This window comes from Chinchilla lanigera, unplaced genomic scaffold (genome assembly GCF_000276665.1).
Source record: "Chinchilla lanigera isolate Chin_1 unplaced genomic scaffold, ChiLan1.0 scaffold00018, whole genome shotgun sequence".
In the NCBI taxonomy this organism is placed as follows: domain Eukaryota; kingdom Metazoa; phylum Chordata; class Mammalia; order Rodentia; family Chinchillidae; genus Chinchilla; species Chinchilla lanigera.
In genome coordinates this window covers 1,147,627-1,170,798 of record NW_004955419.1, presented here as the reverse complement: position 1 = coordinate 1,170,798, position 23,172 = coordinate 1,147,627, and the positions used below count along the sequence as shown (strand labels likewise).

Below are 23,172 nucleotides of genomic sequence, written 5' to 3'. Positions count from 1 at the left end.
TTTTCTCCGGTACCGGGAACCGAACTCACGACCTTGCGCTTGCCAGGCAGGCGCTTTTGCTGCTGAGCTAAATCCCCAGCCCCCTTTTTTTTTTTTTTTTTTTGAGACAGGGTCCCACTGTGTAGTTCAGGCTGACCTTAAACTTGCCTTGATCTTCCTGCCTCAGCCTCCCAAGTGTTGAGATTACAAGTGTGTGCCGCCACACCTGGCCTCAGTCTGACATCTCTGCTGCAGCTGCCTCACTCTGGCCCAGGCCTGCATATGGCCCCTCAGGAGACTTCGGGGCATAACAATTCTCTCAGTATGCCAAAGGCCCAAGATGGAAACACTCACTACCCGCAGGCTCTCCCTGTAAGAAGAAGGTGCCTCCCCAGACAGCAAATGAAACAACCAGGACCCTCCTTGGCCTAGGGGAGGTCAGTTGCTGAACAGTGAGACAGGAAAGCTCTGGTTGGCACAGAATTCATCATTGTGCCCAGGGCATCTCAGAAGCTTTTCAGAGAAGGCTCTGAGCCAAGCCTTGATGGCATAAGGGCAGACCCAGACAGACTAGGAGGCGAGAGACCTGCCCAAGGTGACGTGGTGAGCTCCGTGTCCAGTTTCTGCACAACTTGATACTCTTCCTTCCAGTACCCTTGACAGCTCCCTCTGCACTGGCTGGGTTGGCACAGTGCTGAGATGGCTCCACCAGTGGCAGACTGGGGAAGGGGGTGTAACAGGTGATGTCAGCCAGCGGTTGGACTCTGGGCATCACAAAATAATGCCACCTCCCCAAAGATGTCCATGTCCTAAGCCCTGAAATTTATACACAGGTTACATGGCAAAGTGCAATTAGGGTTGCTAATCAGCTGATCTTAAAATAGATTCTCCTCAACTATTTCAGTGGCCCAATATGATACAGGGTCTTAATAGTCAGAAAAAGATAGCCAGGTTGGGTGTCAGAAGCCTGTAACCCTCTGAGACGATGAGGCAGGAGGATCCCAAATTTGACCTTGGCCTGGATAACTTAGCAATGAAGCAAGACCCTGTCTCAAAAAATTTTTTAAAAGAGCCAGGGATGTTGTTCAGTGTGAAGACCCTGAATTCAACCCCGAGTACTTGCAGCGGGGGAGGGGCAAGAGAACTAGACAGCAGCAGCAGGTTGCTCCCTGAGGCTGCTGACTTTGAAGGCTGAAGGGGCCACGAGCAAGGAAATGCTGGCATCCTGTTCAGGTTGGAAAACACAAAACATTCTCCAGAGCCTCTCAAAAGAACAGCAATTTGATAACCTGACTTAGGTCAGTGAGACCGACTTCAGACTTCTGACCTCTCAAATTCTAAGCACAAAATTGCAGAAGGCCAAGTTAGGGCTCATCTCAAGAAAATGTGTGGGTGTGGTTTGTCTGACAGAGCAAATCCTAGATTCATAAAAGACCCACAAAACTAAGAAAATTATGCTTGCAAAAATGCCACCAGCTGCTACTGGAAAGGACAGAGACAGTAAAAGATGGAAAGAAGCTTCAGGACCCCAAACTTGCTGCTTCTGCTTTCCCGGTAACCCACTCCCCTCTACTAGCTCTAAGCTGGACGCGGCCATCACGATATTGCTTGACAAGGGAAGAACTTCCAGTGGGCTTTCATGTAATTCACGAGTGCTCCGGAACGCTCACGGAAACCTCCATCCCCTGCCTGCAGCTGAGAAGCTCCTAAGGGACAGGACATGAAGGAATCTTCATCTAGCCAGGCGTGGTGGTGGACACCTATAATCCCAGCACTTGGGAGGCTGAAGCAGGAGGGCTGCCGCGAGTTCAAGGTCAGCCTGAACTATATAGCAAGACCTTGTCTCAAAAAAAAAGTATTCTCCTCCTGAAATAGGACTGATCAAATACTACTAAATGTACTTCTGCCCTTGCAATTACAGAAGCCGTTTCCCCTATCTTCGTATTTAGCTGCCTTGTTCAAACGAATGGCAATTTCCTTTACACTTGATGGCTCATAAGGGCCATGAACGAAGGTGGCTGGGGGATAAGCCTGCTGACGGACAACGAGGACAGAAACCCCAGCATCCCGGGTCTTGAGCAGGAAGGAGGAAGAGACCCGCTCCCAGCGCCGGCGTACGTCTGCACAGGCGCCTGCACATGCGCAACAGCCAGCGTTCCCAGGATCCTTGGCGGCCACGTCACTTCCTATACCCCCCTAGGCCCCCCTCTCGGATTCCGTGCAGTTGAAGATGTGCAACAAAAAAAATCATGATGGATAATATATTCTGGGAGCGAGAACAAGCGGAAGCTTCTCTGGGAAGTATGGTCCAGTAGACAAAGCAGATTATAAACCTGACAGCGGGAGGAGAAAGGGCTTTGGCCTGAAACAAACGGTAGAGATTTCTGGGAAATGGAGTCCAGTCTACTGTGGTGGGGCTTTTGCGCATGACCGGAAGTGACGCTTCAGTTGCGTCCACTTGGCGCGACCGCTGGCATACATGTTTGGCAGTGTCTGGTATAGCAATTCTGATGTAGAGCTTTTTGTTTTGGTTGGGTTTTGGGTTTTGGGTGTTTTGTTTTAGTTTTTGAGACAGGGTCTTGCTCTGTAGTTCAGGCTGGGCTTGAACTTACTTTGTTGTCCAGGCTGGTCTCGAACTCGCAGCGATCCTCCTGCTTCAGCTTCCCCGATTACAAGTGTGTGCCCCCACGCCCGGCATGAGCTAGTTTATTGCCGAGGCAGGTCGCCTGTCTTCGCGGAACCCTGCATCGGCTTTTTCACCTAAGCTCTGCTTGAGGCCTTGCCAAGGGGGTGGCTGTGGCTAGGGAGACGGAGTGTTGCGAATGGGGGTTCTAGGACCTACACTCGGGCTCAGGTTAGACCTCTGTGGGGAGAGGCTGGCCAGGAAGAAGAGGCCAGCCGGGGAGCTGTCAGAGCAGCCCCGCAGGTTAGGCCCGGGGTGCTGTGCAGCGACGCTGACGCCCGGGGAGCTGCTGGGAGGCGGTGGCCCGAAGTGGGACTCCTGTGCTGGAGGAAGGTGAGGAGTGGCCGAGGGAGCGGATTGCAGAAGATCCCGCTTCTCGCTCCACTTAGCCCACTGACGCTCCTGCGTGGCCCGGACCAGAACGCGGGCTATCTTTTCCACTAATGGTTAGGGACAGACCCTTTTAAAATAAAGAATTCTGGCGTCAAAATGTTTTTAAGACCTCAGACCTGAATGATCTCTGAGTATCTACCTCTGAGCCCAGTGTCTAATAGACTGTAAGAAGGGGGTTCCTGGGAAGAAGGAGGGGACGTACCCAGCGACTGCTCTGTCGCTTCTCCTTCCAGGGCGCCCCCCTCCCCGCCCCGTTTTTTTGTATTGTCTTTTTGAGCCAGGGTTCCACTACGCAGTTCAGGCCGGCCTGGAACTCACTTTGTCGCCGAGGCTGTCCTCGAACTTGCAGCGATCCTCCTGCCTCAGCCTCCCGAATGCTGGGATTACAGGCGTGCGCCAACACGCATGCCCAGCCATTCCAGCCCTTCTTGAAACAGCCAGGGATGCTTATTAAAGTTGTGATTACCGGCCAGATCTGTTAACCTGTGTTTCTCCATTGAAGAAAAGACAAAATAACATTTAATTATTTTGTTTAGCTGGAAAAAGTATAATCAAATAAAATAACGTTTTCGAAAACACCCAAATTTGGTACAGAACAAATGTGTGTGAAGTCTTTAAGCACCGAGGCGTGTGCCGTCAGCCTGTGGGTCAAGGGGCCCCAGTATTTGGTCTTGCACTTGAAGAGTGAAGCATGCAATTTCACATCCAGCATATCATGTTGTCTTCCCCAGAGACCTGGGAAAATAGGTTGGATGAGTGGTTGTCATTCTGCCCATGCTATAAAGAAAATAAGGTACAGTGGAGTTTAGGTACAGCTCAATAGCAGGAGATCAGTACTAACACCAGTGTCCAGGCCTGTTTGCTATTTTTATTCAGATGCATGTCACCTACCACAATTGTTTCATCCTTCTCAAGATATGAGTGAGTCTTAGTGTTTTCAAAAAACTGTGTAACTGTCACCACTATTTAATTCCAGAACAAATTCATCACCTAGAAAGGAAGCCTCATACTCCCTGGCAGTCACTTTCCCTTCTCTCTTCCCCAGAAGACCCTGGCAACCCCAAATCTACTTTTTGTTTCTATGTGTTCACTTAAGACATTTAATGTAAGCGGACTCATACAATATGTGACCTTTTGTGTCTGGCCAGTTATTTAGCAGAATGTATTCAAGGTTCATCTGTATTATTACATGTATCAGTACTTTTTTTTTGTTTTTTTGAGATAGGCTTTGTAGTTTAGGTTGGCCTTAAACTCATGTTGTAGCTCAGACAGGCCTTGAACTCATGGCAATCCTCCTGCCTCAGCCTGCCAAGTGCTGGGATTACAGCCATATGCCTCCACCCCTGGCTTTCATTCCTCTTTATAGTTTTTTTGTTTTGTTTTTTTTTCTGGTACCAGGAATCAAACTCACAACCTCACGCTTACCAGGCAGGCGCTGTGCCTTTGAGCTAAATCCCCAGCCCCTTCCTCTTTGTAGTTGAGTAATATTGTATGACTGTGTTGCATTTTGTGTACCCATCCTTCAGAGAATGGACATCTGGATTTTCACTTTTGGCTATTATGAATATGCACACCCAAGTTTTTAATGTGGAGGTGTTTTTGTTTCACTTGGGTATATATCTAGGAGTAGAATTATAACCCTTTAACTTTTTGAGGAACTGCTGAACTGTTTTCCGCAGGGGCTGTATGTACCATTTTACATCCTCACCAGCAGTGTGTGATGGTTTCAACTTCTCTACATCCTCATCAATATTTATTTCCCATCTTTCACATCGCTGCCTTAGTAGGCGTGAAGTGATGTGCCCTGTGGCTGCACTTGCTTTTCTCTAATGGTGCTGCGTTTCTGTGCTTAGTGGTCACTTATGTACGTTGCTTGGAGAAATACCTGTTCAGATATTTTGCCTTTGAGATATTGTCTCACTGTGTAGCTCAGGCTGGCCTCAAACTCGCAGTGGTCCTTCTGTCTCAGCCTTCCAAGTGACTGCAGGCATGGCCACCATGCTTAGCTTATTGTCCACCTTTAAATCGAGTTAGTTGTCTTTTATGTTGTAAGAATTCTTTCTATCATATGGATATTAGATCCTTGTAAATAAAATTTATAGTTTGTAAATATTTTCTGAGTTTTTCTTTGCGTTTTTGTGATGGTGTCTTTTGAAGCAGTTTTTAATTTTGATGAAGTCCATTTCATCTATTTTTTTTTCTTTTATTGTTTGTGCTTTTTGTGTCATATCTGAGAAGTCACTGCCTAATCTGAGGTCACAAAGATTCCTGTTTTCTTCTGAGAGTATTAGCTTTCTCGGTCTTTGATATATTTGGAGTCAGTTTTTGTATATGGCATTCATTCTTCAGCCTGTGGATATCTAGTTGAAACCATCACATAAAAAAACAAAACCTTTCCCTCACTTAATTTCTTTTTTAAAATTTATTTTCTTTACACCTTTGTTAAAAATAAATTGCCCATAAGTACGTTTGTTTCTAACCTTGGCATTCCAATGATCCAAAGATCTGTCCCTATGCCCGTACACTGTTGTTTTGATTACTTTTGTTTTGTAGAAAGCTTTGATAAGGTGAAGTATGATTTCTCCAACATTGTTCTTTTTCACCATTGTTTTGGCTGTTCCTTATTCCTTGAATTTCCATTTGAATGTCAGGATCAGCTTGCTGGTTTCTGTAAAAATGCCAGCTGGGATTTTTAGGGGAATTACGTTAACTCCGTTGACTAATTTGAGATTATTGCTGTTTTAATAATACTGTCTCCCAATCCATGAACACGGGATGTCTTTGTACTGTTTTAAGCCTTCCATAATTTCTCTGAAGAACTTTAGTTTTAGTTTATAAATCTTAGGCTTCATTTGTTAAATGTATGCCTAGATATTAATTTTTGTGTATGTGGTATCAGGGGTTGAACCCAGAGACTTGTATGTGCTTGGTAAATGCTCTACACTGAGCTGCATCCCCAGCCCTTTTTGTTTTAGTTTGAGGCCGTTTTACTGAATTGCCCAGGGTGACCTCAAATTAGCAATCCTTCTGCCTCAGCCTCCCCAGGAGCTGGAGTTACAGACATATGCCACTGTGCCTGGCAATTTTATTCTTTCTGATGCTATTATAAATGGAATTTTTTTTTCATTTTTGGGTTTATTGCTAGAATATAAAAATATAACTGATCTTTTTGTATTTATCTCCTGTCTTGTCTTTCTAACCTTGCTTGTTAGCTATTAGTTTTCATACATTACTTAAGGGTTTTTTTGTTTTGTTTTTTGGGTGTTTTTTGTTTGTTTTTATTTTTTTGAGACAGGGTCTTGCTATGTAGTGTAGGCTGGCCTTGAACTCACTGTGATCTTCCTGCCTCAGTCTCCTGAGTGCTGGGATTACAGCTGTTCCAGGTTTTTTGTATACAAATTTGCGTTACCTGTAAATAGGATTGCTTCTTCCTTTTCAGTCTTCTGCCTTTCTTTTTCTTAATTGTCCTGGCTAGAACCTGTAGTAGACTTTTTTGTTTTTTGTTTTTTGTTTTCCGGTACCAGGAATTGAACTCACGACCTTGCGCTTGCCAGGCAGGCGCTGTGCCGCTGAGCTAAATCCCCAGCCCTAGCCTATTGAATAGAAGTGATGAGAGCAGACATCCTTGTCTTCTTGACCTTAGAGGAAAAGCTTTGAGTGTTTTATCGTTGAATATGAGCTTAATGGTTCAGCTCATCGAGTAGAGGAGGTTTACGTCTACTTTGTTGATTTTTTGTTTTTGATCATGAAAGTGTTTCATTTTCAAGTGGCCTGTTTGTGTGCAGCGGGATGGTCACGCTGGGTGTTTTCCTTCGTTCTGTGATATAGTGTGCTGTTTGGCGCACTGAGCCAGCCTCTCATTCCTGAGACAAACCCTACCTCTCCTTCATTACCTCTTCTGCTGGTTAAGTAAATGTCTTAAAGGTACAGAGCCGCTTTCCCCAAAGCTCTAGTAACCAGGTAACGCTTATAAGCTGTCTGCTTACATGTGCACCCCAGAGGAGTCGGCGATCTCAGCACTTGAGCGTTTGTCCCCCTCTCATGTGCATGTGTCTGAGGTAGGAGGGACAGGGCACAACAAGGCAGCCCAGCGCCCCGTATCAGAGGTGTGACCTTTGAAATCCTCTTCATGGTGAGAACGGCTGCCTACCTTCATGCCTGTGTGTCCCTCCAGCACTGCCCGGACGCGGCCCTTCCGGCGGAGGACCCGCGCGGGGAGGAGGAATGGCTGCCGCCCTGCTCACGGCCTGGCCCCAGGTAAGCGGGAGATGGGCTGGGCAACCTCTTTCTCTCTTTGCTCTTCGTGGTAGAGCCGGTTTGGGCTTTCCCCCACCTAATTACAAGACAGATTCATGTTCACTGCAGAACACATGGAGAATTCAGAAGTCACAAAAACGTACAAAACACCCTTAATGTCACAGAGATATCACTTAACATTTTGATTTGTGGCCAGGTAGGCCACAAATTTTGGTACCAAAAATCGAACTCAGAAAAAAAAAAAAAAAAAAAAATCGAACTCAGGACCTTGCATTTGCTAGGCAGGCGCTTGTGCCTACATCCCCAGCCCAATTTGTGGCCTTTCATATTCTCTTTTCTCTATATTTTCCCAAAGTGGGCTTATTCAACTTTGTAACCTTTTTATTTCCATGTGGCAGAATGTGATGGACATTCTCTCATCTCAATGAGTATTCTACCAAATTTTTTTTTTTTTTGGCCTTTTTGAGACAAGGTCTCGCTATGTAGTTCACACTGGCCTTGAGCTCACTTTGTAACCCAGGCTGGTCTCAAACTTGCAACAATCATCCTGCCTCAGCCTCCCGAGTGTTGGCTGTGATTACATGTGTGCACCATCACACTCAGCTAATAACTTTTGTTTTGTTCTGTTTTTTGTTTTTCGAGACAGGGTCTTGCTATGTAGTTAAGGCTGACTTTGAACTCACTATGTACCCCAGGCTGGCCTCAAAATTGCAGTGAACCTCCTGCCTCAGCCTACCAAGTGCTGGGATTACAGGTGTGCACCACCATGACCAATCTAACATACTTTATTTATTAGTTCTTGGCTTCTGCTTTCCTTAGAGTTATTAAAGTTTATGTTTTTAACCTTGAGTTGAAATCTTAAGGGTTTTTTTTTTTTCCCATTTACATTGAAAGTTTTTGGCTATGAACTGCAGCAGTTCTGGAATCTTCCTTCATAGGACGTTTATATGGTGACAGCTGCTGGTGAGTGCTGTCCAATGGAAAGGCAGGCTCGTAAAAACACTACCAGTGTCTCCGCCCACCTTATTCACGGTATGACTTCTGGCTCTTCCCCAAAGTCAAAATGAGTGGAAGGTGAACGTTTTGAATCAGTTCAGGACAGCACAACTGAAGACACTCGTGAAAGAGGACTTCCAGACCTGCTCAGAAAGTAGCAAGAAGACCGGGCAAGATGGTAATCCCAGCCCTCAGGAGGCTGAGGCAGGAGGATCACCCAGAGTTTGAGAGCAGCCTGGGCTACATGGTGAGACCTTGTCTCAAAGAACAAAACAGAAAAAAAAAAAAGTAACAAGAATGATGGGGTATGTGCAAAGCAAGGGGGAGTATTTTGAGGGAGATTAAGGATAGTATGTCTTTTACTGTAATAATTTTTTTTAATTTTAACATTCACCATCGTGAGGCCCGGGGTTCAGTTCCCAGTTCTACCAGACATAAACACACACACACACCCCGCATTGCTGCAGCAGACCTCGCGCTTGTTCCCAACAGGCTATGTCTCTGACTCCCTCTCGCTGTCCTCCCCCACTGTCCCTTCCGGCTGTGCATCTCACTGCTGTCTCTGGGCAGGACCCCACTGAAGCCCCTGAGCCCCCTCCCCTCCACCTCAGGGTGCATCTGACTTCCGCTGGGCTCCCCCGGCTAAAGGCGTGAAGGCTCATTTCTCCCGAGCATCCTTCTTGCCCCCTATCCTCCTTGCAGTTAGTCCGTCCATCCCTGCCGTGGCCTTGAATCCTACACGCTCTGAAAACCAGCTTTCATGTTTCTGTTCCTGGTTATTCGCGGTGTGAACACTCTGCTAAATTTTTTTTTTTTTACCCTCTTAACTTCGGGGGACCTGTTACATTTTGCCTAATTCCTCTCATCCATATACTTTCTAACTATTTAAAGTTTACCAGGATGATAGACATAGTTAGATAAGAGGCGGTGTTGTTTTCTATTTTTAAAATTATTTATTTATTTGTTTTTTTTGGAGACAAGATCTCACTATGTAGTTCAGGCTGGCTTTGAACTCACTGTGTAGCCCAGGCTGGCTTCAAACTCGAGGTGATCTTCCTGCCTCAGCCTCCCGAGTGCTGGGATACAGGCATGTGCCACCACACCTGGCAAGACAGTGTGTCATCCCTAGTTTGAGGCACACAGGAGTGACTGGTAAATGCTTTCTTGAACACCCAGAGACCTGAACCTTTAAGACCCTCTTCCAGCTTCCTCGAAGGCACCAGCGTCACCACCCCATCACCTCCGCCATCGATCCTAAGGCCACAGGTGAGAAGGAATTCACCTGTCTTTTCAGGGCTCCACAGCATTCAGCAGTGTGCATGTTGCTTTTGCCCAGGAGGGGTGGAGACACGCGCCCCCTGCTCCGAGGGACAGGTTGAAAGAGGGGACACCAGAAAAGTCCAGAAATCTGGTCCTGCTGGGTAAGGAAAACATTGAAGGCTGAGAATCATCTTGGTTTTGAAATGCTGTAGGGCGCTGACGGCATCTCCGGGCACCCATTTGGCAAATGGTTTCACTCTGCTTTCCCCGGGGCGGCACCCCAGTTCTCTCATTTCTGGGGTGTGCGTGTGTTTCTCCGGTCAGCTCCTTCACGCTCAAGTCCCCATCTGCCCAAGTGGGTCGGTGCCCCTCGCTTAGCTCCCTGCGTGACCTCTCCTTGAGGCTGTTTCTTTGGCTCCTTCCAGAAATGCTCCAGCAGACCTCGGCACGCCGTCTTCCTGCTGTCTCTCCTAGCGCCTGTGCCAAGTGTGAGCTCAACAAGCACCGGCTGAATGCAGCGGATGACCTAACTGGCCTGTGTCCTCCTGAGTTTTGGCTGATTACGCTAAACGCAATCTCAGAATCTCGTCTTTTCCCCTTGACTAGCACTTCCAATATCCCGGCCTGGCATGAACTCCCAGCTGGAGCAAAGCGAAATCCCCTGGATGCTGGAGAGAGACGGCCCAGGCAGTACCTGTCCAGGTAAGCAAGCGCGAAGCCAGTGAGCTTTGCGGCCAAAGCCCTTCTATACACTCACTACTACAACTGATTATTCTAACAACCCTGCCGGGCAGGGACTATTTACACACGTTATAGGTGGGGAAGTCAAGCTAAGAGGACAGCCTCAAAGCTGGCAAGGAGTGCAGGGCTGGGTGTGGAGCAAGGCCTGCTCACTGCTCCTCAGCTCCTCCCCTCCCCAGAGGGCTGGGGCACGGGTGGTATTACCAAGTCCCCACCGACCTGGCACCTTGCCTGCTTGGGGTCACTGCTGAGGGCCTCAGGTGCCCACCTTCGCCAGTTTGCACAAGCACTGCAGTGCACGAGCAAGCCCGTCGTGCCGTACGGTGTGCTCACCAACCCTCTCAAGCAAACCACCTCTGAAATCTGCCAGATTTGGTGATGAAAAAATTTCATCTTATTTGGCATTGGTCTTTTTTGTTTTTTCCTTTTTTGGGGCAGTACTGAGGATCAAACCCAGGGGCACTGTACCACTGAGCTACACCCCCAGCTCCAGCGGGAAGCAGGGTCTCACTAAGTTGCCCAGGCAGGACTTGAACTTGGAATTTTCCTACCTCAGCCTCCCTAAGTGCTGGGATTTCAAACTTCAGCCACTGCACCCAGCTAGTGAGAACCTTTTAAAGATTTATTTAAACCTTGTAAGTAGGTTGCTTCAAACCGCACCAAGAATCAGAATCAGAAAATACAAGGCAGCCCAGGCACTGGCATGAGCATGGAGGAGCAGGAGTGTCAGGAACCCTCTCGCTGGGGCAGGAGGTTCAGGCTGTTCTTCCCCTTGCCAGGTCAGAAAAGGAAAAAAGGGGGCTGTGACAGCACACCCCAAGTCCCTGAGAAGCCCTGGTGGTCACTGGCTCCGAGCAGGTGTGTCCTGGGTGAAAGGAGGAGCCCCCACCTCTGCCTGCATCAGGTCCTGGCCAGAGGCCTCTTGTGTACTTGCTCACCAAGGGAACGCAGCAGGGCTGGTTTTCTGACTTTTCCAGCCTGGAAGATTGCCCCCGCCTCGGCAGCCGGGCAAGCCTCTTGTGAGCAGCCAGGCCCCGTTGCTGCAGCGGAGATGCCCCCTGGGGAGCCAGAGCCGGGGACCAGGGAGCGGGGCTGAGCTCCAGCTTGAGGCCTGTCCTTCCTGCGCAACACAGAGCCCCTGCAGCGGCAAGGCCTCGCCGGCGCGGAACGTGTTCCGAGCGCTCTCAGAATTCAGAAGTCGTTCCACCGCGCAGAGCGAAGCCGTTCCCGTGTAGCGAGTGCGGCAAAGCCTTCAGCTACTGCTCCTCCCTTTCTCAGCATCAGAAGAGCCACACCGGGGAGAAGCCCTACAAGTGCAGCGAGTGTGGCAAGGCCTTCAGCCAGAGCTCCGCGCTCATTCAGCACCAGAGAACCCACACCGGGGAGAAGCCCTACAAGTGCGGTGAGTGCAGGCGCGCCTTCAGCCAGAAGGCGAACCTCACCAAGCACCAGTGCATGCACACGGGAGAGAAGCCCTACAAGTGTGGCGAGTGCGTGAAGGCCTTTAGCGACGGCTCGGCCCTGGTCCAGCACAGAGAATCCACACCGGCGAGAAGCCCTACGAGTGCCCGGACTGCGGCAAGGCCTTTCGCCACAGCGCCCACCTCACCAGCCACCAGCGCTTGCACACCGGGGAGAAGCCCTACGCCTGCACGGAGCGTAGCAAGGCCTTCCGGTGCAGCTCGGCCTTCCTCCACCACCAGACTGCACGCTGGGGAATAACTGGGACTTGGGACAGGTGACAGCCTCACAGGCAGCAACTGCACAGGCAGAATCTTCAGTGCCAAGGATCCGGGGAACCTACACTCAGTCCAGACTGGTCTCCCTCTGAGGGTACAGGTGAGAAGAGGCCTGGCTAACCATGGACAGGCGAGTTACAAGTGACCCCACATGAGGAGGCATGGCCTATTTCTCATGGAGACCCAAATGGGAAGAACCAAGAACGAAGTCAGGGCTGGGGATATAGCTGAGCGGCACAAGCACCTGCCTGGCAAGTGCAAGGTCTTGAGCTCAACTACCAAAACAAAGGTAGTCCAAGAACAGAGAAGTCAAAACGTGAGATTGGGAGGGGGTGGCTGCAGCAGTCCTCCTCCTAATGGAGGGGCACATGGTCCAGGTTTCTGGGCAGCCTGCTTTTCTCCCAAACAGCCCTGAGCGCAGAATGCCTGTGCCTCCCCTTTCTCACCAGCTCCCTCTCCAGTACACAAAACAGGGCTGCTTTGAGACCACGCCCTCAGACTGCAGGCCTCAGCCGCCGAGGGCGAGTTATATGGCTGACTCCCGTGCTCAGACCTTCTAGATCATCCACCCTACTTTAATCCTTGAGGGGCCACACACAAAGTGAGAGCCCAATCTTTTCGGGTACCCAAAAGCCCTTGTAGGGAGCACTTCAAACTGCTGTCTGTCCCAGTGCCCGGAGTCTTTTTCAGACAGGGCCTTGCCATGCAGTTCAGGCTGGCCTTGAGCTTACTTTGTGGCCCAGACTGGTCTCCAAGGATACTCCCAGGCACTGAGATTGTAGTGCCACCACATCCAGCTTTTTTTTTTGGTAGTGCCACAAGTCTCAAAGGTACACTGAGCACAGGGTTAAGGTGAAGCTTTGAACTGGGGAAACAGCCAGTGCAGAGGGTGGCCTGCAGTTATCACATCAGATGACTCCCATAGGACCCTGGCAGGGGTCAGATCTTACTGTCAGTGCTTCTGAGCCCTGGCTGTACTAACTCTGCCCTGGACTGCCAAACCTCCCAGATTAAAACTGGCTGAAGTGCAAGGCTACTTTTCCTAGGTTTTCTTACTGGCTGAGAATGTTCAAGTGTCTGCAAAAACCAATACTGATTTCATGGTTTCCTCCCCAAGTTTACCCCACACAGAGCGGGATGTTACCCACGAGTTCTGTCACCCAGAGGACACTACAGGTCCTGCCACCGTGGATGGCCCCACTAACCACCCCACAAGGAGCCAAACCCTTCACGAAAGCAGACTGCAGTTGTCAGATCATCTTTTTATTGAAGTATTTTGTGTTTCTTAGCTCTGTGGAGAGAAAAAGACCCTATTAGTAAAAAAGGAAAGAAAGACCAAGTCTTCACCCACCCCCTACTCATCTCCAGGAATGCATTCGTTGCCCCTGGCTTTAACCCCTGTAACCAAGCCTGCAGCAGTCACTTACAGCTGGGCACTCCACAACACCGTTGTTGATGTCATCTATAATGTCATGAGGGTGCCGGTTGTCCACATTGCAGCCCACAGACTGGGCGGTCCCCAGGATTTCCTTAATGGTTCCTACAGTTAATGGGTACATGAGTGGGGCTCTTCTCTCAGTTCCCCACAGTTCTCAGGGGGGTGGGTCAGGGATATCTTTAAGTTTCACAGCAGGCAAGGGAGGGAATGGCACTCGATACCCTAATGCAAATTTAAGACTCCATCTAGATGCCCAGGCCCTTCTTTCAAACTCAGAAAACTTAGGCCCAAGCCAGGCGTGGTGGCGCACGCCTGTAATCCCAGCACTTGGGAGGCTGAGGCAGGAGAATCGTTGCAAGTTTGAGACCAACGTGGGCTACAAAGTGAGCTCAAGGCCAGCCTGAACTGCATATCCAGACCCGGTCTCAAAAAGCACCACCACCACCACCACCACCACCACCACCACCACCACCCCCCCGCAAAAAAAGAGAAAGGAAACAGGCCTTTTTCAGAGCCCATGAACTGAAAGCACCCCGACACACCAGTTAAGGTGGTCAAACACTGCCTGCTCTTACCGGAAAGTTCTCTGGCTAAGGAGCGGTGCCGCATCTGTCGGGCAATGTTGACAATCTCATCGAAAGTAATATTCCCACTGTGTTTAACTATAGAAAAGACAGTAAAGATTTTGTCACAGTCCTTACCCAAAAAGGGCACTTAGCACGGTCTTCCACCTACTTCCGGGCTGTTCCCATGCTTTCGGCACAGAGTCGCCCACAGGAAGAACAACCCTGTTTCCTTAGCTGGGGTCACTATCAGCTCACCACTGGATTGCACCAGCCAACGGAGAACTGGTCAGGTGCAGTGGCGGGTGGCTAAGGGAACCCAAGCCTTCCCCTTCGATGCCAGCCATCTGACACGGGAAGGAACAGTGGTGTACTGGCAGAGTGGGACCTGCCCCACAGGGACTGGGAACTGGCACTCACTGATCAGCCATACCCATGGACCCCAGGGTTCATCAAATTGTATTTAACACCGTCACGGGCCACCCTGAAAGCGATCTAGGAAAAGCCAACTCACTGTTTTTCTGCTTCTTTCTATCTCTTGGTGGCTCCTTGAGGGCTTTGATGATCAGGGCAGAGGCAGAAGGCACCACCTCAATCTGCAGAGGAGATCTTGTTACGTCTACCCACCCCACTCCAAGTGAACAGCACCGCCACGGGACAAGCAATGCTGGCACGGGAGCCAGCCTCAGGAACCAGGGGGCAGACACTGGGCTCGCTGTACACGATCCTAACACATTCGTGGCCTGGGCGATGTTACGTGGTCTGCCCAATGCCACACGTGTGAAGGGCTGGTATCTGAACCTACCTATGCCTCTGACCCTGTCCCTGCTCTTGACAAAGCCTTCCCACCAGAGTACCCCCTGCAGCAGGATCCTTTGTCCACAGTCCCAGAGGGCTACTGCCTCTGCCCTCCCTCAAACCAAGCACAAGCAGCACCTACCTGAGCCTGTCTGTTCTGAATGGTCAGTTTCACCGTAATCCTCAGACCCTTCCAGTCACCAGTTGCCTTGGCGATGTCATCACCCACTTTTTTGGGAGACTGTAGAAATAAAGGCATGTAACCACACCGTGCCCAACAAGCCACCGGAAGCACCTACAGGTGTGTAGCTAATCGAGGCACCAGTACCACCTTAGCCTAACAGGGAAACGAGGCTGGAGGATTAAATCTTGTCCAGGGCTTTAAACTGCAGGATGAAGACCACAATGGGTCCCAAGTCTCCTATTCCTAAAGACCTCTGCGGTAAAATACAGGTTTTCTACCCCGGCTACCCCAGAATCACCCAGGGAGCTTTAATGATACCAGGCTCCCACATCAGACCAAATCCGCTGGTAGGAACAGAGATCTGAGCATTCGCTACTTTAAAATTCCCCAGCGAGCCTAAACACAAAGAGTCCCTCCCTTGATGCCAGCCAACTACGGGCCAAGACCACGGGGACGGGATCACTGTCCTGGGAAAGAAACAAGCCGCTATGCCTGCCAGGACCCACCTCACTTTATCTGACGGTGCTGTGCCCACTTCCGCAACCAGAAAAGCAGCTAAGAGCCGGCTGCCCACTGTCACTCGCCCAAGCCCCTCCTAACTCCAGAGCCCTCACATCCCTCGGGAACACCAAAACCAAAGGCAGCAGTTAGAAAGTTACAATGTCAAGTTCCGGGTGCCACTCTTTACGCGTGACATTTGTATGGTGGCCAGGGCCAGCACTGCGGCTCAAGGGAACGGTCGCGTTTGCACAACCCAGGGCTGAACTCCGCTCTCGTGTAGGGAAACGAGCGGCGCCCGGCGGGGGTGACTTACCAGACCCAAGGGGCCGATCTTGGGGGCCAGGGCAGACGTGGCGCCGACTTCGCCACCGGTGCACCTCAGGTACACTGGGAGAAAGGGAGGGTTAGAGCCTCTGCGGAGGGGGCCCGAGCCGCAGCCCCCGCCGCACGCCAGCCACGGGCTCCTCTCCCAGCAGCGCCGAGCCCCTGCCGGGAGGCGCAAGCGGCCCGGGCACGAGCCTTACCCCAAGGCGCGCAGGCTGCAAGGCCGCCGCAGGTCGTCCGGTCCTCCCTCCCCATTTACAGGCGGGGGCAGCTGAGGCCCGGAAAAAGCAAGCCCTGTCCCGACCACGCCGCGCCGGGTGGCTTCTAGGAAGCGCGGCCCTGCAGCCCGGCACGAAAAGACATGCGGCGCGCGCCGCGGGAAGAAGCGAGGCTCCATCCGCAGCCGAGGTTGCAGCTAGGGCACGCACCGACTTTGATCTCGTTGGGGTCGAACTTGGGTGGCATGGTGGAGGCGGCTGGTGTCGGATGAACCCGGATTCGGGACGACCGAAGAAAGTTGCACCTTAGCCTCCTCCTAGCCGAAAGACCGGAAGCTCCCCTGATCACGCAGAATATAGGCAGGAAAGCACCGCTCTCGCGTGAACGACTGGCTCCGCCCACCCCCTGCGTGACGCCCTAGTCGCCATGTTTCTTGTGGGCAGGCGCCTGAAGCCGGCTGCCGGAAAGTCAAGGTACCGCGGTGAGCTGGGGCTAGGGAATCGGAAAGGGCATTCAGGGCACTTATTTTAAGGAGCGTCAGAGAAAAGGGGGCTTCTGAGATTCCGGGCCCTGCTGATTCTCATGTTTCATTATTTTGAGGGTCACTTCGGGGTCCGAAGTACCCAATCCCACAGCCCCGCCCATCCCCTGATGAGTCCGCAGCCCCACTTCAAGACCTCGGTGTTTGGCAACTACAGGCCCCTTATAACCTCTTGGTGATGTGTGTATTTTAGTCATCCCAGCAATCTATTCGGGTCTAAATCCCGTCCACCTCTTAATTCTACGATCCCGCGGAACCAGAGACTCAGACTTCGTCGTCCTGGTTTGCATGACTTTTGAGATTGAGTTTTGTCTTAGCTCCTGCATTTCGAAGAGACCAGACTCCAGCTCCGCCAACGCCTTGCCGCGGGGTCAGCGATCCCGCGCCCATGATCAAGCCCTCTGAGTGACCGACCAGCCTTGGGGTCCACCCGAGGCTCCAAACGTCGGGGAGCTCACCGTCCACATAGCCAGGTCCGCCTCTACCCAACCCGGCCAGGGAAGGATGGGTGTGGTTCTCCCCATCTGGGCTGAACCTCAGGGCAGAGAATGAATGACCGATAGGCATCGGAAGGCAGATTGCAAAGAACTGGTTGATACGGATGGGGAGTCCCAGTCCCTGAGGAAGAGGTTGGGAGAGCTGGACATCAGGAAGGGGGTGAAGGAGGGCCAGTCACTGGGGAGTAGAAGGGTAGCGCTTGTCACCAAGGCGGGGTGGGGGAAGCCATTCCACATCCCTGCAGGCAGGTGGATGACCTGCACGCCCGCCCCGGAGCCGGCTCTGCAGGCCTGGCAGCCTCCCCAGACGGTCCACGCCCCTGTGGGCAGAGACCTGTGAGCTCTACCCATTCCCCTGAGGACCTAGTGCGTGACTTCAGCTGCTTCTCTTTTCTCCCTACCTCCTGTAGTAGTTAGTCCCTGAATCAGTTTTGTCACAGGTAAGGTGCTTTGTCCCATCCATTTATTGAGCATTTGTATGTGCCAGGACAGTGTTATGGGCTTCACATACATGAAACCATTGAACTCGCACAGAACCCAGCGTTACACTTTCCAGTTGAGGAAACAGGCTCATAGGGGGCTGGGGATTTAGCTCAGCAGCAAAAGCACCTGCCTGGCATGGGCAAGGTCATGAGTTCGGTTCCCGGTACCGGAGAAAAACAAACAAAAAAAAAAGAAACAGGCTCAGAGGCGAACAGAAGTGACAGTTGATAGGTGGCAGATCTTGGATTTAAATCATGCTAGATGACTGCTTTCTGTCCCATTGCTGTATTTTATCAAGCATGGATCATTGAAGATACTGTGCAGGCCCTGGGCAGACAGAGAGCAGCTGGCTTCTAAATGCAAAACAGTGTACTTAGTGTGTTTATCTGAGTACCAAGTTGTTGGCAAACTGCACAGGATCAGGACTTGGAAGACCGGGGTTCCGGGCTGGTTTTGCTGCAATCCAAGGTGTAGAGCCAGAGCGCTGAGCTTAAGGGGGTGACAGTTTCTCCACTGGAAACGGGGCTGTGATGAGAATCAAATAGAATAATAACTGAGGGTGTTGCAGTGGCGAAGGATTGCTTTTTAATTTTCTGTTGCCTCCTAGATCTCTTTGGGTAGGAGTTGAGCTTCCCAAGTCATGACTGGCTGGTGCCACTGACAGTGTTGCAAGGGCCAGGGGTGACCCAGCAGCTGAGTCTGTCAGGGAGCACCCTTGGACAGCAGCTCAGGAAATGTCCCTGTGGTGGAGGACAAACACGGCCCAGAATAGGCAAGAGTGATGCCAAGGTTTCACGGTGGGTCCACGGCAAAAGTGGGCCCGAACCCAGGGCACCTGGCCTGCCTTTGTGCTCCTTCCACCCCGTCCTACTGTTTACTACATCAGCACAGAACAGAGTAGCAAGCGTGCAGTGTGGGGCCCAGGATGGTGACGGGGAGATACCTAGCACAAGGAGCTCGCTGTCCAGCAGACCAGCTGCAGGGCTGGCGTTATTGTGCTACCTGTCCTGGGCATCGGGGGCTGTCACCCATCCCTAGGTGCTAACTTCTCTCCTGTGCCCCAGAGTCCTGAAAATCGCTCTGGGAAAAGGGAAGGATGCCGCTCTTCTTCCGGAAGCGGAAACCCAGTGAGGAGGCTCGGAAACGCCTGGAGTACCAGATGTGTCTGGTGAGGGGATGTGGGTTTCCCCGACTCCTTCCCAGCTCCCCCTATGCGCTGTGCAGTGGGGTTCCGCCCTGCCACTTGCCTCCCCTGCCCTCTGCCAAGTGAGTCCCCTGCTAGCTGAGTACATTCATCATTGCTGGCTGGGTTCTCTCCCCTGCAGGGCCTCAGTCTCCGGGACAGCAGGGGCCATTGGGCCACCGACGAAGGGACTAGGGAGACCAGCTGGAGCCTGTGGGGCCTTGCTGCTTTTTAGTTCTGTGTCTCCTTGCCTGGTTTGCCCATGGGGGTGTTCTGTTTGGACATTAAAAAAAAAAAAAAAGTGCTCAGGGCTGGGGGGTGTAGCTCAGTGGGAGATTTCTTGCCTAGCTTGCTCAAGACCCTGGTTCCATCCCCAGAATCAGGCAATAAATAAACCAATGTTCTTTTCCTCCTTAGGCAAAAGAGGCGGGAGCAGATGACATTCTTGACATCTCTAAGTGTGAGCTCACAGAGGTAAACTGAGGGCCGTGCATGGGCTTTGAAATGATCTTTCCTGTTTTCTTAGATCATATGTCCCCAGGAATGACAGATGTGGACTGGGGCTTTAAAAAAGCCAGAAGAGGGGTGGATGGAAGGGTAGGGGAAAGAAAGAATCAAGTTATATCACGTGTAGGTACAAATTCTCTGTGGTGAATGTGGTCATTATATATACCTAAAATGTACCAATAAAAATCATTTAAAGAAAAAAATGCCGGGCCCAGTAGCACACGCCTGTAATCCCAGCACTCTGGAGACTGAGGCAGGAGGATCGTTGCGAGTTTGAGACCAACCTGGGCTACAAAGTGAACTCAAGGCCAGCCTGAACTGCACAGCGAGACCCTGCCTCAAAAAGACCAAAAAAAAAAAAAAAAAAAAAAAAGCCAGAAGTACTAGTCTAGAGATGTTTCCTCAGGTTCCACTCTTGCCTAAAGGAATTGAGATGATTTTTTTGTCCTCAACATAATCTGCACGAGTCAAGGAGCTCGTTAGAAAATGCACCCAGAAATTCCAGGGGTGCTGGAAGAGGGAGGATTCTGCAGCCCCTGACTGGGTCATGATGGGGCGGGCAGGGAGGGCAGGGCAGGGCAGGGCAGCCTCGCGGCAGCGGCTGGCAAAGGGCTGAGCGCGCTCCCTGCACCGCTCCTCAGCCTCCCGAACAGAGTGTGATCTCCGCGTCGGCCCTCGCCCACCCCCTGTCCCCCTGTCACGTCAGTGCCGGGCAGAGAACGAGTTAGAGACCATCAGGAGGTGAGGCTCTGATACTTCTCTGTCTCCTCCCAGATTCCGTTTGGGGCTTTTGCAACGTGCAGAGTTCTGCAGAAGAAGGTGAGTTGAGTGTCCGTGTTCAGAAAGTTGCGGATCTGAAACATGCAGGGGTGGTGGGGCTGTGTTCCCTGCAGGGCCACCTCCCTCTCACCGGCTGTCACCCTGTCAGCCCACACTTGGTCTGCGCAGCAAGGAGAGCAGGCTGGGGCGGGGACAGCCCTGGCTCACTCTCAGCTCTGCCCTTCACTGGCTTGGTGAGTTGGGCAACTTCCTTAACTCTGACATCTCAGTTTCTTCCTTGGGTAACGAGGACACTCAGAGGTTCCGCTCTCGGAGGCACTGGGAGATTTAAGGAGTGATGCAGACAGAGGATCTGATGCCGACAGCATAGCAAACGATTATTAAGCCCAGTGTGTGTGGTAACAAAGTACGCTCATTTCACTGTGGCGGCTGGGTGGGGGAGGGGAGTGAAGGATATTTCGGAAGAGCAGCGCCGCTCCTGCACCTTTGGGTGCAGTAGATTCATGCACATTAACCAAAACCTCTAGATGCAGATGGGTGAGGAGGATTCCACAGCAACAGCGCAGTGAGCTCCTCATCCCGGGAAGTATTAAAGCAGCAGTCGATACCTGACCAGGTAGCGATGGACCGCATAGGTTGAGCACTGCACCATGTGCCAGTCCTGGGCTAAGACACTGTCCATTAGCTTGTTCAGTCTCGACAAACCTCAGAGGCAGATACTTTATCATTCTCTGTTTTTCAAGATGACACTGAGAGTGCTGGGCATGGTCGAGCACACCTATGATCTCAACACTTGGGAGGCTGAGGCAGGAGGATCGTTGCAAGTTCGAGGCCAGCCTGGGCTACAAAGTGAGCTCAAGGCCACCCTGAACTGCATAGCGAGACCCTGTCTCAAAAAAAAAAAAAAAAAAGACACTGAAGCTGAGAAGGTTAAGAAAAAAAAAAAAAAAAAAAGACACTGAAGCTGAGAAGGTTAAGATCAGTGTATGTGGGGAGGTGTAGTTGTGCATGCCTGGCATTCCAACACTTGGGAAGCTGAGGCAGGAGGACCACCGCAAGTTTGAGGCCAGCCTGGGCTACATAGTGAGTTCAAGGCCAGCCTCAATGACATAGGGAAACCCTGTCTCAAAAAAAAAAAAAAAAAAAAAAAAGAGGCTGATCTTTTCTCAGGATGAACAGCAGCTCCTGTTGTGTGTCTAGCTAGCAGAGATGAGAGATGCCCCGGGCACTGCAGGACTCTGCCTTGCCTCTAGCCTTCCCTGTCTGCCCTCTTCTGCAGCCTAACTCTGCCTCTCTCTTTGCCATCCAGGTGTTGATTGTGCATACAAACCAGCTCACCTCCCTGCTGCCCAAATCCTGCAGCCTGCTGAGCCTGGCAACCATCAAGGTACTGGGCCCCTCCGGGTGGCAGGGACTCTGCGTGGTCTCGGGTGGCCACACCCACTGTCTTTTGCTCTCTCAGCCTGTGCCAGATGGGCCCGAAAGAAAGCATCAGTGTGGTATTTGATCAGCGCCGTGGACTGAGCACCTCGGCGTGCGGTGCGCTGCGTGCGGGGCGACAAACATGAGTACACAGAGGTTTCCGTGACGGGTGGGAAGGAGTCCTAAATGCATGGCTGCCAGGGTGCCCGCAGCAGGGAGCAGTGGTCCCAAGCAAGGACAGGAAGGTCCCCCAGGCAGCCCAACATGTGAAACCCAGGGACCTGGGAGGACTCTGACTTGAGCATCGGCCCCCCAGGACAGAGCCAGGAGGAGTCAGTGTGTGCAGGATGTCACCAGTGGAACCTTGTGAGAGTGGGGACGAGAGTATAGTTCCCCGCTCTCTGGGGAGCTCTGGCTGGTGGATGGCTTGCTCTTTACAGTTTTGGGCCAACAGGTGTTTGGTGCTAGGGACGGAACCCAAGGCCTCATCCATGGCAAGTGTGTACTTTACCCAAGGGACATTCACAGCCCGTGCACGATTTCTGCACTGAAGGAAAAGAGAATATTTTAAATATATTTTTTTACGCCAGGCGTGGTGGCACAGGGCTGTAATCCCAGCACTCAGGAATCTGAGGCAGGAGGCCAACCTGGGCTACATAGTGAGTTCAAGGCCAGCCTTAAATACACTGTAAGCCCCTGTCTTTTTTGTTTTGTTTTATTTTGTTTTGTTTGTTTTGAGAAAGAATCTTACTATGTAGTACAGGCTGGCCTTGAACTCATTTATATAGCCCAGGCTGGCCTTGAACTCATGATGAGCCTCCTGCCTCAGCCTCCCAAGTGCTGGGATTACAGGCATGTACCACCACTCCCAGCAAGATCCTATCTTAAAAAAAAAAAGAAAAAAAAAATGTGTGTACATATATATGTGTGTGTGTGTAAGTTTTAAATTTGTGCATATGGTCTGTTTATATAGTGTGTGTGCATATATGTATATATTTCCTATGCCCTTTGTGCTCATTTTCATTGTTTAAAAAATATTAGCAAATGGCTAGATCTGTAATCCCACTCTCAGGAGGCTAAGGCAAAAGGGTCACAAGTTCAAACCCAGCCTGGACAACTTAGTGACTTAGGGAGATCCTGTCTAAAAATAAAAAGCAATAAAGAGCTGGGGGTATAGCTCAGTGCAGAGGTGCTAGGTTCAATCTCAGTACTGAAAAGAACAATTTATTTTTTCTGGCTTTTTGAGACGGGGTCTTGCTATGTAGTTTAGGCTGGCGTTGAACTGATTATGTAGCCCAGGCTGTCCTCAACCTCACAGAGTTCTTCCTGCCTCATCCTTTTTTTTCCCCTTTGGGTACTAGGAATCGAACTCAGGACCTCATGCTTGCCAGGCAGGTGCTGTGCCACTAAGCTATATCCCCAGCCCCTTGCCTCAGCCTCTTGAGTCCTGGGATTATAGCTGTGCACCCCCACGCTCAGCTCATTTTTCTCTTTAGCATCTGGATACTGTTTTACAACTATTTTTTTTTTTGGTACGGGGGATCGAACTCAGGACCTTGCGCTTGCCAGGCAGGTGCAACATATTTTTGTTTAACTCTGAAAAATAAATATTTGATAACTAAGAGAAGGAAATGGTGTAATAGTCTGGGAAAGAAAATGAGGTGGGGTGCCAAACATTTAGAGG

General features: G+C 50.9%; 3 protein-coding genes across 5 annotated transcripts in view; 2 read left to right on the top strand and 1 right to left on the bottom strand.

Moving 5' to 3' along the window:
- The first annotated feature begins 2,468 nt into the window (after positions 1–2,468).
- Positions 2,469–13,078, top strand: Znf79 (zinc finger protein 79). Its single transcript, XM_005415265.1, is given in 7 exon segments — positions 2,469–2,475; positions 7,230–7,312; positions 9,603–9,729; positions 10,175–10,270; positions 11,287–11,394; positions 11,397–11,840; positions 11,843–13,078. Coding segments are annotated over 6 exon segments (1,017 nt in total). The 5' UTR covers positions 2,469–2,475; positions 7,230–7,279; the 3' UTR covers positions 12,052–13,078.
- Positions 13,079–13,290: 212 nt separating this feature from the next.
- Rpl12 (ribosomal protein L12) lies at positions 13,291–16,402 on the bottom strand. Of its 2 annotated transcripts, none has more exons than XM_005382425.2 (7): positions 16,057–16,275; positions 15,846–15,919; positions 14,990–15,088; positions 14,564–14,645; positions 14,062–14,148; positions 13,476–13,588; positions 13,291–13,339 (listed from the first exon to the last, which is right to left on the bottom strand). In XM_005382425.2, the coding sequence occupies exons 1-7, from the start codon at positions 16,109–16,111 to the stop codon at positions 13,334–13,336; spliced, it is 516 nt and encodes a 171-aa protein (XP_005382482.1). In that variant the 5' UTR covers positions 16,112–16,275; the 3' UTR covers positions 13,291–13,333.
- Positions 16,403–16,442: 40 nt separating this feature from the next.
- Positions 16,443–23,172, top strand: part of Lrsam1 (leucine rich repeat and sterile alpha motif containing 1) — a 33,230-nt gene continuing 26,500 nt past the window's right edge. The window contains exons 1-6 of one of the 2 annotated variants that reach the window (XM_005382423.2): positions 16,443–16,548; positions 16,934–17,089; positions 18,661–18,764; positions 19,197–19,253; positions 20,061–20,105; positions 21,376–21,453. In XM_005382423.2, the coding sequence (XP_005382480.1) occupies positions 18,693–18,764; positions 19,197–19,253; positions 20,061–20,105; positions 21,376–21,453 (252 nt within the window). In that variant the 5' untranslated portion in view covers positions 16,443–16,548; positions 16,934–17,089; positions 18,661–18,692. Of the gene's footprint in view, positions 16,557–16,933; positions 17,090–18,660; positions 18,765–19,196; positions 19,254–20,060; positions 20,106–21,375; positions 21,454–23,172 lie in introns of both variants that reach the window. The other variant, XM_013513214.1, reaches the window with a different exon arrangement.

What these genes read in the sequence shown, in the direction of transcription:
- Rpl12 (XM_005382425.2), bottom strand. Translation starts at nt 16,111, where the DNA reads ATGGGGAGGGAGGACCGGACGACCTGCGGCGGCCTTGCAGCCTGCGCG. An exon ending in AGATCGGCCCCTTGGGTCTG is followed by an intron (nt 15,089 to 15,845) that starts GTAAGTCACCCC and finishes TTATTTCTACAG; the next exon opens with TCTCCCAAAAAAGTGGGTGA. An exon ending in TAGAAAGAAGCAGAAAAACA is followed by an intron (nt 14,149 to 14,563) that starts GTGAGTTGGCTT and finishes TCTTTTCTATAG; the next exon opens with TTAAACACAGTGGGAATATT.